The sequence below is a fragment of the Rattus rattus genome, chromosome X (genome assembly GCF_011064425.1).
Source record: "Rattus rattus isolate New Zealand chromosome X, Rrattus_CSIRO_v1, whole genome shotgun sequence".
Taxonomy (NCBI): Eukaryota; Metazoa; Chordata; class Mammalia; order Rodentia; family Muridae; genus Rattus; species Rattus rattus.
In genome coordinates this window covers 60,561,946-60,579,341 of record NC_046172.1, presented here as the reverse complement: position 1 = coordinate 60,579,341, position 17,396 = coordinate 60,561,946, and the positions used below count along the sequence as shown (strand labels likewise).

Sequence of the window (17,396 nt, the reverse complement as noted above, 5' to 3'; positions counted from 1 at the left end):
CTCCTGTCTTAGGCCCTTTCTTTATTTGTGAATATATCGCTCTCTTACCCTTCATTGACTGTCCAGCCTCAATTTTAAAGGGTGATGATTCATTGATGTTTTAAAAGGCATCAGGACAGCAGGCAGAAAAGAATGTTAGCTATTTGGCTGAAGGACAAAATGTCCTTTCCTGGGCTGGGAGGAGATGTAGTGGTCAACAGCCTTTATTGCAGGACACCTTCATTGCTGATATGGGGACGACAAGCGGCAAAGTCGCTCGCCTTATACACAACAGTATGCTAATATTCTTTCAGGGATTGGCGGGGCACGAGTCACCCCACTATCACCCCACTGTCATCCCAGCTACTTGTCCTCCAGAGATTGGCCCAGCACAAACCACCCCATTAGCATAGTACCGCCCCAGCCAGACTGACGCCAGGTGCAAAACCCCACTCATCCGCAGTACTGTTGTTCACCATAGGAGGGCACCGGATCACCTCATTATCATACAGCTGCCCTGACGAGGGGACAAGCCTGCGCATGCACGGTAAGTTGTTTACATTCTAACTCCATGTTCTAAGACACAGGAATATCCAAGCACTGCAAGTTTTCACAAACCAGAATTCACTGTGATTGTTCAAAGTTGGGAAATTAAGTAAAAAGCCAAACTAGAAATAAGTATTAATTTTGTTCTCAGAGCATACAGAAGCCTACATAAAAGGAGGCCAGACAATCGTTCTTTTGATTAACCCCTGACTCTTAAAACAGTGTGGTTCAAAATTAAAATATTCAGATATACTTAAAACACTGTTCTGTTTTGGATAGATGTGGAAGCTTAAAAATTGAATGAATTTATATGATTATAAATGTTTACCATGAAATGTCACAGAAGGGATGCCACCAGGCAGGGAATTACAATTTTAACTATTATTAAATATCTTAAATAATTTGGAGAAACCTCAGCATTGAATTTTAACCATCAGAAACAAAATAAAGACATTAATAGCTATCCCATGCATGTTACGTCAGAAATAAGCAAACCCCAACTCAGTACAGTAAAGTATCAATAACTGAAAGTTAAATAATATGTTGATACATAGAAGGAAAAATAACATGTTGATTGTCATTTTTTAAATTCTCAAAATAAATCAAATAGTTCAATTTGGGTTCCTGAAACAATCATAATTGCATTATCCAAAAGGCCAAATCCTACAAAAGGTATCGCATTGTGGAAGAATACATATCTCAGCTGTCCTGGAGTGGTTGGTAGAGCTTTCAATTCTTCCTGTGCGATGGCAATGGACTTGAAGTGGTGTAGTTCTTTGAGAAAGCAGCTCCTGTCAGTGGAGTGCAGGCTGTAAATGAAGTTGTGTGTGCCCTGTGCCATGTTTAGTGCCTTCCTGGGCTCCTTCTTAGGGTGAGCGCCCAGAAGCCGAGGAGTAGGAATGTCCAGGCTCTTTTAACAATTTTATGGTAAATATAATCCCTGTATCAGCACCTGATTGTAACATTCTAAGACCCCAAGTATATTCATGTGTCCAATCCTGGTTTCAACCCACGGAGGTAAATTTAATATTTAGGGGGATACACCATCCCCTTGTTTTAGAATTAGAACCTTCACAATGGGAATCTGGGACATGTATATTAGTAGGATGTGGGGTAGTATAAGTCAAACAGCTCAGGGTATTAGGTGATAGAATTCTTAAGAACAGAGGAAAGGGGCCAAGCAAGAAAGCTAGGGGATGGCCTGTTGACAGCTGGTGGAACAACCAGATCAGGTGACAAATAGCATTCAGTCACAGAGCTAAACGAGGAAGCTTTCTTGGGATGAAAAGGCCAGTGCAAAAATGAGCACAAGCTTTGTGCCTGTGAAACAGAAAGGTGAGCAGAGGGGCAGCTGGTCTGTTACTGGCTGTCTCTCTGGACTTAGATTTTGCTTAAGGAGTACCTCCTTCAGTGTCAGCTCAGTGGCTCTGCCTCTCAAGAGACCCAGCCTCTGAAGGACACTAGGCTTCCAGTATGAATTAATAACAAAAGGATGGAGAGATGGTTAGGACCTGGGTGCTAGATGTCAAGCAGCTGACAAAAGAGTTGTATGGTTCGCCTTGTTTAGCGGGGGAGTTTTCTAGGCTGTCAGACATGCCTGGCGACCTTGAGCCAAAAGACCAGGAGAAAATAGCATCTGATTATTGAAGGAGGCTCGCCCAGGGGTGTGTGATCCAATTGAAGTCTCCAGTATCAGAAAGTAAGCTATAGTTAGAGATAACTGGCTATAAGGACTCTTTCTGCTGCCATTCCTGAGGCAGGAATCACAGTTGAACTGGGATTCCTGCCTCTTACATCCAATAAAGAGATTGCTAACACTGGAATTCTGATTTTAATAGAAGTATAGCTCTCCTGTGCCTCTTGAATTCCAGGACTTTAGTAGCAGTCCTTTCACCAACCTGTCTCACTGGACCAGAGGTCCATGGAAAAGGAAAAGATGATCCTGACTTTGGCACAGCTTCCAGTTGAGAGCAAGAGCCGGAAGCAAGACTTTCCTCTATCACCCAGAGAAAGCCTGTTCTGTTTGACAAAACAAAGTTCTTTCATTGTCTGCTGCAGACTCTTTCTGAAACTACTTTTTTAGGGGCTCTTCTGTCCCAACCTGGGGGTATTTTCACCACAGGGGCAGGAACTGACTGCTGGGGATAGGATCAGAGGCACTCTCATGTCAATGATGACCAACAGGAAGGTGACTAATGTTGAGACTGACTCTTCTTGGAATAGGGCCAGCAGATAAGGCAGGCTCCCTGGCAGAAAAACAATTTTTTAAGCAAATTATTTCCAAGTTAAGCGTTCAAGAGGACTAAGTAAAATTCTCTGACAAACAAAACAAATAGTTCTAAGGATTTTAAACACAGTCGCCAGTCCATGATTTCTAAAACATAGTCACAGTCCAAGTCCAAAATGAAACAAAAGTCAAAAAAGATATGACAATACCATAGAAACAAACCAGACAAACAAGACCAAGAAGTTGGGGACTAACAGATGCCTGATACCTTTTGTACTTGGCCAAAACTGAAGCTTAACCTAGTTGCTTTCCGGATGAGGTGGACCATCTCTGATCCCACCTCCCAACGGGATTCTAGAGTGTCCTCTAGATTCCTTTCTCCTCCTAGAGCATCCCTGTGGCCTGTGACAACTAGCATGTCTGCCTGTCACAGCCATAAGCCCCTCACAGGATCCACAACAACCACCAAGGGGACTTTAACCCCTCTCCAGGGGGGACTCAAACCCTTCAGACAGCAGACACAGACTACACAAGACAACAAGAAACAAAGACAAGACATGACACAGAGACAAAACAGAAAGTAACACAGAATACAAAACACAGATTTTCTCAAGCTGTCCAATCTCCTTGCCAATTGTAGTCTGGGGGAAGGACAGTTCCTGGCAGGTGCACCAAAATGTTGTAAGACCCCATAGTGGCCTTTCCTCAGGAGTGCCACCCACAGAGCACAGATTGACAAAGTGACCACTGCAATAGCATGAGGGTATAAGGTTTTTAATGCACGTATGTGGGGTTGTTCATCCACGCAGGGAGGGCAACTCAAAACCCAAAAAAGGTCACACAACTTTTTTTTTTTTTTTTTTTCTTTTTTCGAGCTGGGGACCGAATTAGGCCTTGCGCCTTTGCTAGGGCAAGCACTCTACCACTGAGCTAAACCCCAACCCCCACACACAATTTTATTCATTATAAAGTGTGCAGACAGCAACAAGGTTAGCTGGCTCATAAAACAATCACTAATTCTGCACTATCTTTTGTGTCAAGTGTTCACTCTTGGGGGAACTACGGACAAATATTTCCTACAAAATCTAAGAATTTCTTTAAATATTTTTTCTTTTCTTTTTTTTCTTTTTTCTTTTTTTCTTTTTTTTTAACCCTATTCTTCACATCTTGAGTGACTCCCTGAGTCTTGTCACAAAAGCTGACTGTAGAATGCTTGTCCCATCACTCTACTACTGAGATCTGTTTTGTCCTGAGGAGAGAACACACACTGCCTTGAACAAGTCATGTCCATGGTTGCTAGAAGCCGGGGAGCAAAGTCTCCGAGGGGGAGCAAAGGTCTGGGGGAGCAAAGTCCGAGGGGGAGCAAGGTTCCTACAAATGAAGGGAAGACAGGCCTGTTTTCATCGGGGGATGATTTCCAGGAGACCCTCTAACAGTCCCATGCTACGCCATTTGTGTTTAAGGGTCCAGAGTACCTGGAAGAGAGAATGGGGACAGGAGATACTGAAGAAGGACGCCAAGACAAGAGTCTGATCAAGGCAACAATTTTATTTTTCTCTAAGGCTGAATTTATACCATAACAGGGGTACCAGAGGGAGGGGGGAAATAAGAAACATTTACGCAGGCCAAGTACACAATATTTGTGTGGTCAGTGAGTAGGCTGATGTTGTCAGGTCAGAAAAGTCACAGGTTTGTCATATCTATTAGTCAGCTGGATGTTGGTTTTTCAGAAAGGTTACAGGTCATCACATTGGGTATCTTTTTTTTTTTAAAGATTTTTTATTTATTTATTTATATATGAGTACACTGTCTTCAGACGCACCAGAAGAGGGCATCAGACTCATTACAGATGGTTGTGAGCCACCATGCGGTTGCTGGGATTTGAACTCAGGACCTCAGAAAGAACAGTCAGTGCTCTTAACCGCTGAGCCATCTCTCCAGCACCCCACATTGGGTATCTTGATGCATCATATTTGTATTAGTCTTCTGCAGCTGGCTGGGGATTTTCCATGAACCCAGTCATGCTTAATTCTAACCATAATAATAACATCAGCAATGAAGGCTTCTAAGGGCATCAGCCCCAGCAGTTTTGATGTGTTCTATATTCAGTTTGCAAGAATTCTATGATTATTTTAATCAATATTCATAAGGGAAATTTGTTTGAAGTTCTGTTACTTTGTTGGGTCTTTGTGTGGTTTAGGTATAAAGGTAATTGTGGCTTCATAGAAGGAATTTAGTAGTGATCTGTCTGTTTCTATTTTGTGGAATAGTTTGGACAACATTGGTATGAGGTGTTTTATGAAGGTCTGATAGAATTCTGCACTGAATCCATCTGGTCCTGGGCTCTTTTTGGTTGGAAGACTCTGAACAACTGCTTCTATTTCTTTAGAAGTTATGGGGTTGTTTAGATGGTTTATTTGTTCCTGATTTAACTTTGGTACCTGGAATCTGTCTAGAAAATTGTTCATTTCCTCCTTACAGTTTTGTTGAATATAGGCTTTCGTACTAGGATCTGATGATTTTTTTTCATTTCAGATTCTGTTGTTTTGTCTCCTTTCATTTGGATTTTGTTAATCGGGAGACACTCTCCTGTGTCCCTCTCGTTAGTCTGGCTAAGGGCTTCATCTATCTTTGAAGCGATTTTTCTCAAAGAACCAGCTCTGCTTTTTGCTGCTGACTTTTACATAGTCCTTTTGTTTTGCATTTATTGATTTCAGCCCTGGTTTGATTATTTCCTGCCTTCTACTCCTCTTGTTTATTTATTTCTTTTTGCTCTAGACTTTAGGCGTGTTTTGTCAAGCTGAAGGATATGCGCCTTCTGTTTCTTTTGGTAGGCACTCAAAGCTATGAGTTTTCTCTCAGTTAATGCTTTTAATTAGTGTCCCATAAGTTTGGGTATATTGTATCTTCATTTTCATTTCTACAAAGTCTTTAATTTATTTCTTTATTTCTTCCTTGACCAAGTTGTCATTAAGTAGAGCGTTGTTCAACTTCCATGTATATGTCGGCCCTCTGTCATTATTGTTATTATTGAAGACCAGGCTTAGTCCGTGGTAGATCTGATAGGATACATGGGATTATTTTTCATCTTCCTGTATCTTGAGTCCTCTTTGCACCAATTATATGGTCAATTTTTGGAGAAGGTACTAAGGTGCTGAGAAGAAGGCATATCTTTTGTTTTTGGATGAAATGATCTATAAATATTCGTTAATCCATTTGATTCACAACTTCTGTTAGTTTCTCTATGTCTCTGTTTATTTTCTGTTTCATGATCTGCCCATGGATGGGGTGGAGGTGTTGAAATCTCCAATTAAATTAATGTGATGATGTGCAATGTGTGGAGCTTTAGCTAAGGTTTCTTTATGAAATGGGTGCCTTTTGCATTTGAAAGCATAGATATTTGGGACTGAGAGTTCTGTCTTAGGGTTTTTTTCCTTGATGAATATGACTTGTCCTTCCTTATCTTTTTTTGTTGACTTTTGACTGAAAAGTCAATTTTATTTGATTAGAATGGCAACTCCAATTTTATTTCTTGAGCCATTTGGTTTGGAAAGTTGTTTTCAGCCTTTACCTCTGAGGGTAGTGTCTGTCTTTGTCCTGAGGTGTGTTCCCCAGCAGCAAAATGCTGAGTCCTCTTTATGTATCCAGTCTATTAGTCTATTTCTTTTTATTGGAGAATTGAGTCCATTAATGTAGAGAGATATTAAGGAATAGTGATTGTCACTTCCTGTTATTTTCATTGGTAAAGGTGGAATTATGTTTGTGTGTCTGTCTTTTGGTTTCATTGCATGGAGATTATAGTCTTGCTTTTTGTATGGTGTAGTTTCTCTTCTAGCGTTCGAGTTTTCCATCTATCATCCTTTGTAGGACTGGATTTGTAGAAAAATATTGTGTAAATTTGGTTTTGTCGTGGAATATCTTGGTTTCTTCATCTATGTTAATTGAGAGTTTTGCTGGATACAGTAACCTGGTCTGGCATTTTTGTTCTCTTAGGGTCTGTATGACATCTGTCCAGGATCTTCTGGCTTTCATAGTCTCTGGTGAGAAGTCTGGTATAATTCTGATAGGTTTGCCTTTATATGTTACTTGACCTTTTCCCCTTAGTGCTTTTAATATTCTTTCTTTGTTTTGCATGTTCAGTGTTTTAACTATTATGTGACAGGAGGAATTTCTCTTCTGGTCCAATCTATTTGGAGTTCTGTAGGCTTCTTGTATGTTTATGGGCATCTCTTTCTTTAGGTTAGGGACGTTTACTTCTATAATTTTGTTGAATATATTTACTGGCCCTTTAAGTTAGGAGTCTTCACTCTCTTCTATATTTATTATCCTTAGGTTTGACCTTCTCACTTTGTCCTGGATTTCCTGGATATTTTGGGCTAGGAGCTTTTCCCGTTTTACATTATCTTTGACAGTTGCGTCAGTGTTTTCTATGGTATCTTCTGCTCCAAGATTCTCTCTTCTATCTCTTGTATTCTGTTTGTGATGCTTGGCTTGTATCTATGACTTCTGGTCTCTTCCTTAGGTTTTCTATCTCCAGGGTTGTCTCCCTTTGTGCTTTCTTTATTGTTTCTATTTCCAATTTTAAATCCTAGACCGTTTTGTTCACTTCTTTCACCTGTTTGGTTGTGTTTTTCTGTAATTCTTTCAGGGATTTTTGTGTTTCCTCTTTAAGGGCTTCTACTTGTTTCCTTGTGTTGTCATGCATTTCTTTAAGGGAGTTATTTATATCCTTCTTAAAGTCCTCCACCATTATCATAAAATGTGATTTTCAATCTAAATCATGCTTTTCCAGTGTGCTTGGATATCCAGTATTTTCTTTGATGGGGGAACTGGGCTCTGATGATGCCCAAGTAGTCTTGGTCTCTGTTGCTTAGGTTCCTGCACTTGCCTCTAGCCATTGGGTTGTCTCTGGTGTTTGCTTGTCTTGCTGTTTCTGAGAGTGACTTGACCCTTCTGTAGGCCTCTGTGTCAGCACTCCTGTAGAACTGTTTTCCTGTTTTCTTTCAGCCTTGTCTAAGAACAGGTGCTCTGATTTCAGGTGTGTAGGCTCTCCTGGAGACTGTCTTTCAGCTCTTGGCATGGGCAGGAATCAGAAGGATCCTGCCTCTGATTGTTCCTAGGTCCTTGCACCCAGAGGGCACACACAGTTGGCACTAGGCAATTCCCTCTTGGGTCAGAAATGTGGGCAGAGGCTAGTCTCCTCTGATTTCTCAGGGGTGTCCACATTTTTGGGGGCCCAGCTCCCTCCCCCACAGGATTTGGGTGCAGAGAGCTGTTTGACTGGTTCAGTTCAGTTCTGGGCATAGACCAGAACTGCAGGTACCGGTGCCTGACTGTTCCTATATTTCTGTGTCCAGAGGCACTGTGCAGTTTCCTCTTAGACCAGGGATGTGGGCCGAGGTGGGCAGAAGTGGCAGTCTGTCCTTTGGTCTCAGGATGTCTGCACTTCTGGGTGTTCAGCTCTCTTCTCCACGGTATTTGGGTCATGGATCTATTTTCACTTTTTGCAGTTAAGCCAGCACCATTTGTTCCAAGAAGTTTTGTTTTTGTTTTCTCTTTTATCCACTGTATTTTTTAAGAAGCTTTGTCAAAGATCAAGTGTCTGTAAGTATGTAGTTTTATTTCTGTGTCTTCAATTCTATTCCACTGTTCTACCTGCCTGTCTCTGTACCAATATCATACATTTTTAAATCACTATTGCTCTGTAATTCTGCTTGAGGTCAGGGATGGTGATTCCCCCAGCAGTTCTTGTATTGTTAAGAATTGTTTTCCCTACTCTGTTTTTTTTTTCTTATCTGAATTTGTGAATTACTCTTTCCATGTCTTTGAAGAATTGAGTTGGGATTTTGATGGGGATTGCATTGAATCTGTAGGTTACTTTCGTTAGGATGGCCATTTTTACTATGTTAATCCTGCCAATCCATGAGCATGGGAGATCTCTCCATTTTCTGAGATCTTCTTCAATTTCTTAGAAAGTGACTCTTAAGTATATTACAAATGATTAGAATAACCACACTGAAGAATATAAAGAAAAAATGGCTTAAATATTGGAAAACTGTTATTTTGAAAGGATACTGTAAACCCAAGAGAAAATTAACCATATACAAACACGATACTCTTGTTCATGTGTCATAAAACTACAAGTATGCTTTTATTAATCCAGCCATGTTTCTATATTACTGCAAAGCTGAGTAGTTTTAATGGAGGCTATGCGGCCTGAAAAACCTGAATTATTTGTTCTTTGTCACTTTAATATGACGTTGGCAAATTTCTGCTCTAGTTGTTAAAATTGTTTCTCAAGGAGGTTGAACAGTAATTGTATGATATGTACATTAGGTTTTATAACTGTTGAAGAAGTTCGAAATACAACATGGGGAAAGCTACAATGAACTCCTATGCTGAATGAAAGTAGATGCTATTATTGTAAAAGTGTGGTGGGGGAAGGGGAGAATGAGAGACAGAGTCACAGAGATAGGGAATTTAACATAGGGATGTGTGCTTATCTGTATGTTGAGGTTGTCCAAATCTTGGTTTTTAAATAACAGTCTTGAAAAAGTGGATCAGAATCCTTGATAAATAGCTGATTTAAGGATCAAACTAGGGACTATACAAAGGATCCTAAAGCATCTTAAAATTTTAGAAAGTAAAAACTTCAAAAGGTTGTGGGAGTGACTGAGCATAGTGGTACAAGCCTTTAATCCCAGTACCTGAGAAGTAGAGGCAAGCAGATCTCTGTGAATTAAATAGCAGTCTGGTCTGCAGAGTGAGTTCCTGGACAGTCATGGCTATATAGAGTCAGACCACCCCAAAAGAAGATGCTTAAATGTGAAGTTTCTTCTTGCAGTAGATGTTAATTACCACAGAGACCCATAACTGGACAATGTGCAGAGTGATGAGAGCCTTTGTAACACTCAGCCCTAAATGACATGTCTTTGTGAAAGCCCTCACCTCATGGCTCAGGTATCGATGTGGAAGAGGACACAGAAAGAGTTTAGGAGCCAGAGATGATGAATGACTCAAAGGAAACAGTACCATCCAGACATGATCAGACTGATACACACATGAACTCACAGAAACTGACAGCATAACACAAGACCTGCACAGGTTCAAACCAGACTAAATCCTAGCATGAAGAAGGGAAAGTAGACACAAAATCCCATCTTTCACAGTTAGAGTTTCTATTGCTGTGACAAATACAATGCCCAAAAAGTAAGTTGTGGAGGAAAGAGTTTATTCAGCTTACACTTCCACACTGCTGTTCATCACTGAAGGAAGTCAGGACAGGAACTCAAGCAGGGCAGGAATCTGGAGGCAGGAGCTGATGCAGAGGCCATGGAGGAGTACTGCTGCACTGGCTTGCTCATCATGACTTGCTCAGTCTGCTCCTTTATAGAACCAGGATCACCATCCCAGGGATGGCATCACCCACATAGGCTGGTCCCTCTCTTATTGAACACTAATTAAGAAAATGCCTTACAGCTCTTATGATCTCATGATCTCATGGAGACATTTTCTCATGGAGACTGAGGCTTCTTCCTCTCTTATGACTCTAGCTTGTGTCAGGTTGACACACAAACCCAGCCAGTACACTGTCCTTAAACAAGAAGCTATTTGCAGTTGATAACCGCTAGGAAAGGAACAGTTTTCTCCAATGGAGTAACAGTGGGTATCATAATCACACCCCAAGGCAGGTCTCATACCCAGTGTTGGGCTTTAGAAATTGCCACTTAAACTAAATAAACATTGATCTCAGTTAAGTAAGATTAGTTTTTTGAATGCACACCATAATATTGGACATTCAGGACCACAGAAATGATTCAGGAGCCTAATTGTAGTATTAGTCTGCTGCTAGAGTAGACCTTTTTATAGAAAAAACCAGGTTCAAACATTTAAAGGGCAAGAAGAGGAGCAGTTGGCTCACTAGGCAAAGTATTAACAGCTAACCTTTAAGCCGATTGGTCCTGAGTAAGGTAAGGGGGTGGTGGATGGGTGGTGAACAAGGGAATTTCAGAACATTGAGATAACACAGCATGAGTATTATAAGTTTTTGGCTTATTAGTAGCATTCTTTAGTGTCAGCCACAAAAAACACACAGTGAGCTCATTCGTAGGTGTAGAAAGTGCTGACTGGTGATCAGCCCTTACTTAAGGGATTTTAGAGATAGTAGTTCATATTGACCTTTGATGGGCCCTACATAAAGCTTTGTGGAATTTCTTAAGATTAGCAAACCTCATACAGAACATTCAGAACATATTGAACAAAACAGGGTATGTGCGAGTGAAAGAAGAGTGTGTGAGATGTGTGTGAGGTGTGTATGAAGAGTGTATGTGAGAGTGAAAGGGGAACAAACAACGGTATATAGAAGAGTGGGAGTTCAAGAAAAGAAGAGGGCACAGGGGAAAAGCAGAGTGCTCAAGGGAATGGAATGCAGAGTGTCTGCAGCCATGAGCTGCAAGCAAGTGAGCAAGAGAGAAAAAGAGCAGAGAGTGAAAGAGAAGAGAGAAACGTTAGCCTTGAAAAATTGCCTGCCAGTTTGTACGCAAAAAGTAGTCTGTGTATATTTATTATGTGCCTTCCAGATATCCCTACTTCCAGTTGAGAACTCTGATCCTGTGTCGAGGTTGGACCCAACATCAAAGCATTAAAACACATCATTAAATCAAATAAAGAACAATCTTTACCCCTCTGGAATATTTGGTTGAAAGATAAAATGAAAAGTAGAATATATAATAGATTTGTAACTTTAAGTTTTTCAAACCTTATTTTTAATGATGATTCTTAAGTGTTTTAACCTCCCTTGTAGCCTACCTCCCACCAGAGGTAATGGGAAAGAAAGGATACAGGGGAAGTGGACCTGTTTAGAAATTGTTCTCTGGAACAAATCTAGTCTGCGTGGTCAGGATATCAACAGCTCAGTTCACAGGAATTAGCAGCGGCAGCTTGAACCACTAGCAAACATTTCACAAATGTATCAATGGTCTGGTTCCATTGTGTCAGGGTAGCAAACACGAGTCAGCGGCGGTGGCATGACCTAGCAGAGACACCTAGGCCTCAGCCTAGGTACAAGTCAGCAGGAGGGACCAGAAGGGACAGCAGGAGAAGTCCTTGGACTTCTGAACCTGGAACTCACTGATTCAGCTAGACCTGCCTATAACCCGGGGAATCCTCCCATTCCTGTCTCTGCAGCACTGGGATTGCAGGAACTGCCACCACAGCTGGCTCTTCACCTGGTGCTGACCTTAGGTTCTTATGCTTGCACAGCAAACACATTACCCACTGAGACATCACCTGAGTCCTGTAGTGTGAGATTTTAATTTGTATCCTGGAATAGAATAATAAAGGATGGTGATGGAAAACCCAGAGAAATCAAAATAGGCTTTATAATTTAATTAATATTAGAATATTGTAACTGTACCTTTTGGATACATTATTGGGTTCTTATTCCTTTCCCTCTTTCCATCTCAATCCCTTCCAACCCCCAACACTAGGTAGGTGAGAAAGATGGTTAGAGGGGAAAGGGCACGTAGATCTTTTTAGACTACTTCCTGCTGATTAGGAGCTTTGAGTCCCAAGGGGCAAGTCCAATCTTTATCATGAGGATATCCTCAACCAGCAACCTGGCAAAAAAGAGCAAAAGAGGCAATAGCAGCAGGAGAGGCAGCCTCTCAGGGCTCTGGCATTTTTTATATCCTCTGAAGAGTCCCCAGAATTCCAAATGTAAACTATCTTCAGCTGGTAGAGTCATGCCCCTACCAGAGCGCGAGACAAATCATAGTCAGCTGCTGTGGGCACTTGATGCAGTCTCATATCCTACACGTGGATAAAATAAAAACATACTCCTATAACATAACTGGATTTTTTGAGAATCCAAAGTTCTCACTACAGTATATCAAGGTTATTTTTTATTCCAATGTATGTTCTGAAGGTATTTAAATTAATATAAGGAGATGAGATTTGATACGTATAGTGAAACTAGTCTTTATAACTTTTATAAATTGAAAATAATCTCAAATTTTTAAAAATATATGTTAAAAATAAGATATGGTCTCTTAGGAGCTGCATTACTGTGGGATGGACTAGCTAGTTGCAGGTTTGGCCTAAGGTCGATAGCCATGGAAAAGATACTGCCAGGAATGTTGCTTTGGGGAAGAACCTATTACACACTTCTTGCTTGAAAGGACATTGCTGGTGCTGCTAAGCTGTCTTTGAATACTATGTCTGTGTTGGTGAGAGATAGATACATATAGATGTTTGAGGATGTTCCTTCTTAATTATAGAGTCATACAGATGTACAAGCTTCAGTGCCCTTTTCTCTGTGTCCCCAGGGTCGTTATGGTTGCTGTCGTTTTCTGCGTGATGGATATAAAACTCCTAAAGAGGTATGTTTCTTTTCGCCACAGGGAAGTAGGGCAGAATTGCTCTTACTCTTTGTAGCCTTATTCAGAGATAACGGTTACCTCACTGTTGGAATTTTTAAAGATCATTAAAAGAAATAAGTGATGTTTGCTGTATTTGTTGGGCTTTGCTGCCAAGCTCTGCCACTGATAGTAAATAACAGTAAAATGTCAAAAAAATAAATATAAGAAGGAAAGGCAGTCTTTTCTTTCAGTTGGTTAGTGTGGACACAAGGTTTAAACACAAACAGTATTTGCATACTCTCCAACCCCCACTTCAATGCTTAATCAATACAAAGGGAAAGTCATCTTTCCATTACTACATTTTTGACTACCTGTTACAGTTCATTTTCTGTTGTTAATGGCAAAGTACCACAGACTGAGTTGTAAAATGGTGTACTTGGGGGTCACAAATTCTGTAGGTACAAAACTGTCCTACAGACAAGGGGATCCTACAGAAGGGATCCACATCTGAGGAATACCTTCTTACTGACAGAGTCTCAAGTGTGATTCAAGTACCTCATGGCAAGAGACAGGAAGCACTAGTGTGCCTCTTCTGTTCTCTCTCCTTCTGTTATAGGCAGAGATTCAGTCTCCACTCTAATGGCCTCATTGAATCCTGAATGCTACTTTGGGGAAAACCCTATAACACAATTATTGCTTGAAAGGATATTGCTGCTGCTGCTGCTGCTGCTGCTGCTGCTGCTGCTGCTGCTGCTGCTGCTGCTGCTGCTGCTGCTGCTGAAGTGTTTTTGAGTACTATGTGTTGGTGAGAGATGGATAGATGTAGATGTCTGAGGATGTAGTTCTGCTTAATTATAAACTACTTTATCAGGGCAATGGCTCTTATCTCCAAACCAGTAGTTGCAAGTTTCTTCATAGAGCACTTTCTAGGGGAGGGAGTATGAGTATGTGCTTACTGCCTTTCCTGATGCTGTCTTTGAAACAAATGGTCTGCAGTAAAACTCCTATTATAAATACATCTAAACTAAGGATATACATCTAATCTCCGAATGACAGGACAAACTTTGTCTATTATATTTTTGTTTAGGATCCAAATCGCCTATACTATGAACCAGCTGAGCTGAAGCTATTTGAAAACATAGAGTGTGAATGGCCACTGTTCTGGACATACTTTATCCTTGATGGGATCTTCAGTGGCAACACAGAACAGGTAATGAGCTGGGAGAAGAGCTCTTAACAAGCTGCTCTTGTATTTTCTTTTGATTGATGGCTGTATCTGTTTTTACTGGCTAAATAGGAGTCTTCCTACTAAGGAAGAGATGGAGTTGTCTCCTACAGATTTATAGCTGATAGCAATGAATTAAGAGTTGGAAGACTCGGATTGTTTTTTTTCCCCCTCCAATCCTTACCATTGAGTAATCCAAATGTTGTCATTAAGTTTTTCAGATTCAGTGCCTCTGTAGGTGAGGGAAAATCTTTTCATTAGAAATTATCAAGTAAAGATGTTAAAATAGATAACACCAATTTCATCCTTGCATGGTGTATGTGTGTGTGTGTATGTGTGTGTACTTATATATATTACACAATATGCCACAAATTTATATACTAAAAAGATTCTTTAGTATAGCGTCACATGTTTGTAATCCTAAAACTTAGAGGCTAGGGCAGGCAGTTCATAAACTTGAGGCCAGTGTAGGTTAGATAGCAAGATCATCTCAAATAATATTTCTATAAAAGATATCCCTTGGTGATACCGTGATGGTTAACAGTGCTTGTTGCTTTTCCAGAGGACCTGGGTTCAATTCTTAGCACCTACATGGCACCTCATAAACTGTTAATTCCAGTTCCAGGAGCTCCAAAGCCTTCTTCTAACCTAGCAGGCACCCCTGTTGGTCATATGCATATATGCAGGCAAAATAATAATACATATAAAATAAAAATAAGTAAGCCTTTTAAAAAGATATTTCCAAAATTCTTATGCATTCACAAATAAAGATATGTTGTAAGTCGAAATTACAGTCAGTCCTAATATGAGATATCATCCCTTTTAAAAAATCACCATGCAATGCATATCCAAGAAATTACAAAACTACAAAAATGGGAAAATGGGATAAGGAGCACAGTACTAAAATGTTTGCATACAAAGACCTGGAAAGATCAGGAATGCAAGGCCAATACCTAAACATAGTAAAAGCCATATGCAGCAAACTAGTAGCCAACATTAAACTAAATGGAGAGAAACTTGAAGCAATCCCACTAAAATCAGGGACTAGACAAGGCTGCCCACTCTCTCCCTACTTATTCAATATAGTGCTCGAAGTCCTAGCCAGAGCAATCAGACAACAAAAGGAGATCAAAGGGATACAAACTGGAAAGGAAGAAGTCAAAATATCACTATTTGCAGATGATATGATAGTATACTTAAGTGACCCCAAGAGTTCCACCAGAGAACTACTAAGCCTGATAAACACCTTCAGCAAAGTGGCTGGGTATAAAATTTACTCAAACAAATCAGTAGCCTTCCTCTACTCAAAAGATAAACAGGCTGTGAAAGAAATTAGGGAAGTGACACCCTTCACAATAGTCCCAAAATAATATATCTTGGTGTGACTGTAATCAAGCAAGTGAAAGATCTGTATGACAAGAACTTCAAGTCTCTGAAGAAAGAAATTAAAGAAGATCTCAGAAGATGGAAAGACCTCCTGTGCTCATGGATTGGCAGGATTAATATAGTAAAGATGGCCATTTTGCCAAAAGCAATCTGCAGATTCAATACAATCCCCATCAAAATTCCAACTCAATTCTTCAAAGAGCAAATCCATTTGGAATAACAAAAAACATCCAGGATATCGAAAACTATACTCAATAATAAAAGAACTTCTGGGGGAATCACCATGCCTGACCTCAAGCAGTATTATGGAGCAATAGTGATAAAAAAAACAAACCTGTATGGTATTGGTACAGAGACAGGCAGGTAGATCAGTGGAACAGAATTTAAGACCCGGAAATGAACCCACACACCTATGGTCACTTGATCTTTAACAAAGGGGTTAAAACCATCCAATGGAAAAAAGATAGCATTTTCAGCAAATGGTGCTGGTTCAACTGGAGGTCAGCATGTAGAAGAATGCAAATTGATCCATGCTTATCACCCTGTACAAAGCTTAAGTCCAAGTGGATCAAGGACCTCCACGTCAAACCAGATACACTCAAACTAATAGAAGAAAAACTAGGGAAGCATCTGGAACACATGGGCACTGGAAAAAATTTCCTGAACAAAACATCAATGATTTATGCTTTAAGATCAAGAATGAACAAATGGGATCTCATAAAACTGCAAAGCTTCTGTAAGGCAAAGGACACTGTCATTGGGACACAAGGGCAACCAACAGATTGGGAAAAGATCTTTACCAGTCCTACATCTGATAGAAGGCTAATATCTAAAATATACAAAAAAACTCAAGAAGTTAGACTCCAGAAAGCCAAATAACCCTATTAAAAATGGGGTTCAGAGCTAAACAAAGAATTCACAGCTGAGGAATGCCGAATGGCTGACAAACACCTAAAGAAATGTTTAGCATCCTTAGTCATCAGGGAAATGCAAATCAAAAACAACCCTGAGATTTCACCTCACACCAGTGAGAATGGCTAAGATCAAAACTCAGGTGACAGCAGATGCTGGCGAGGATGTGGAGAAAAGGAACACTCCTCCATTGTTGGTGGGATTGCAGACTGGTAAAACCATTCTGGAAATCAGTCTGGAGGTTCCTCAGAAAATTGGACATTGAACTACCTGAGGACCCAGCTATACTGCTCTTGGGCATATACCTAAAAGATGCCCCAACATATAAAAAAGACACGTGCTCCACTATGTTCATCGCAGCCTTATTTATAATAGCCAGAAGCTGGAAAGAACCCAGATGCCCTTCAACAGAGGAATGGATACAGAAAATGTGGTACATCTACACAATGGAATATTACTCAGCTATCAAAAACAATGACTTCATGAAATTCATAGACAAATGGATGGAACTGGAAAATATCATCCTGAGTCAGGTAACCCAATCACAGAAAAACACACATGGTATGCATTCACTGCATCTTAATATCACTAAGTGGATATTAGCCCAAAAGCTTGAATTACTCAAGATACAACTCACAGACCACATGAAGCTCAAGAAAAAGGATGACTGAAATGCAGATGCTTCACTCCTTAAAAGGGGGGACTAAAATATTCATAGGAGGTGATATGGAAGCAACATTTGGAGCAGAGACTGAAGGAATGG

The 17,396-nt window shown here is 40.3% G+C and overlaps 1 protein-coding gene across 3 annotated transcripts in view; it reads left to right on the top strand.

Annotated features, from left to right (window-relative positions):
• Phka1 (phosphorylase kinase regulatory subunit alpha 1) overlaps nucleotides 1-17,396 on the top strand; it is a 125,258-nt gene that overhangs the window by 28,741 nt on the left and 79,121 nt on the right. For all 3 annotated transcript variants that reach the window (XM_032889574.1, XM_032889572.1, XM_032889573.1), the window contains exons 9-10: nucleotides 13,078-13,131; nucleotides 14,198-14,320. In XM_032889574.1, coding sequence (XP_032745465.1) covers nucleotides 13,078-13,131; nucleotides 14,198-14,320 — 177 coding nt within the window. The remainder of the gene's footprint in view (nucleotides 1-13,077; nucleotides 13,132-14,197; nucleotides 14,321-17,396) is intronic.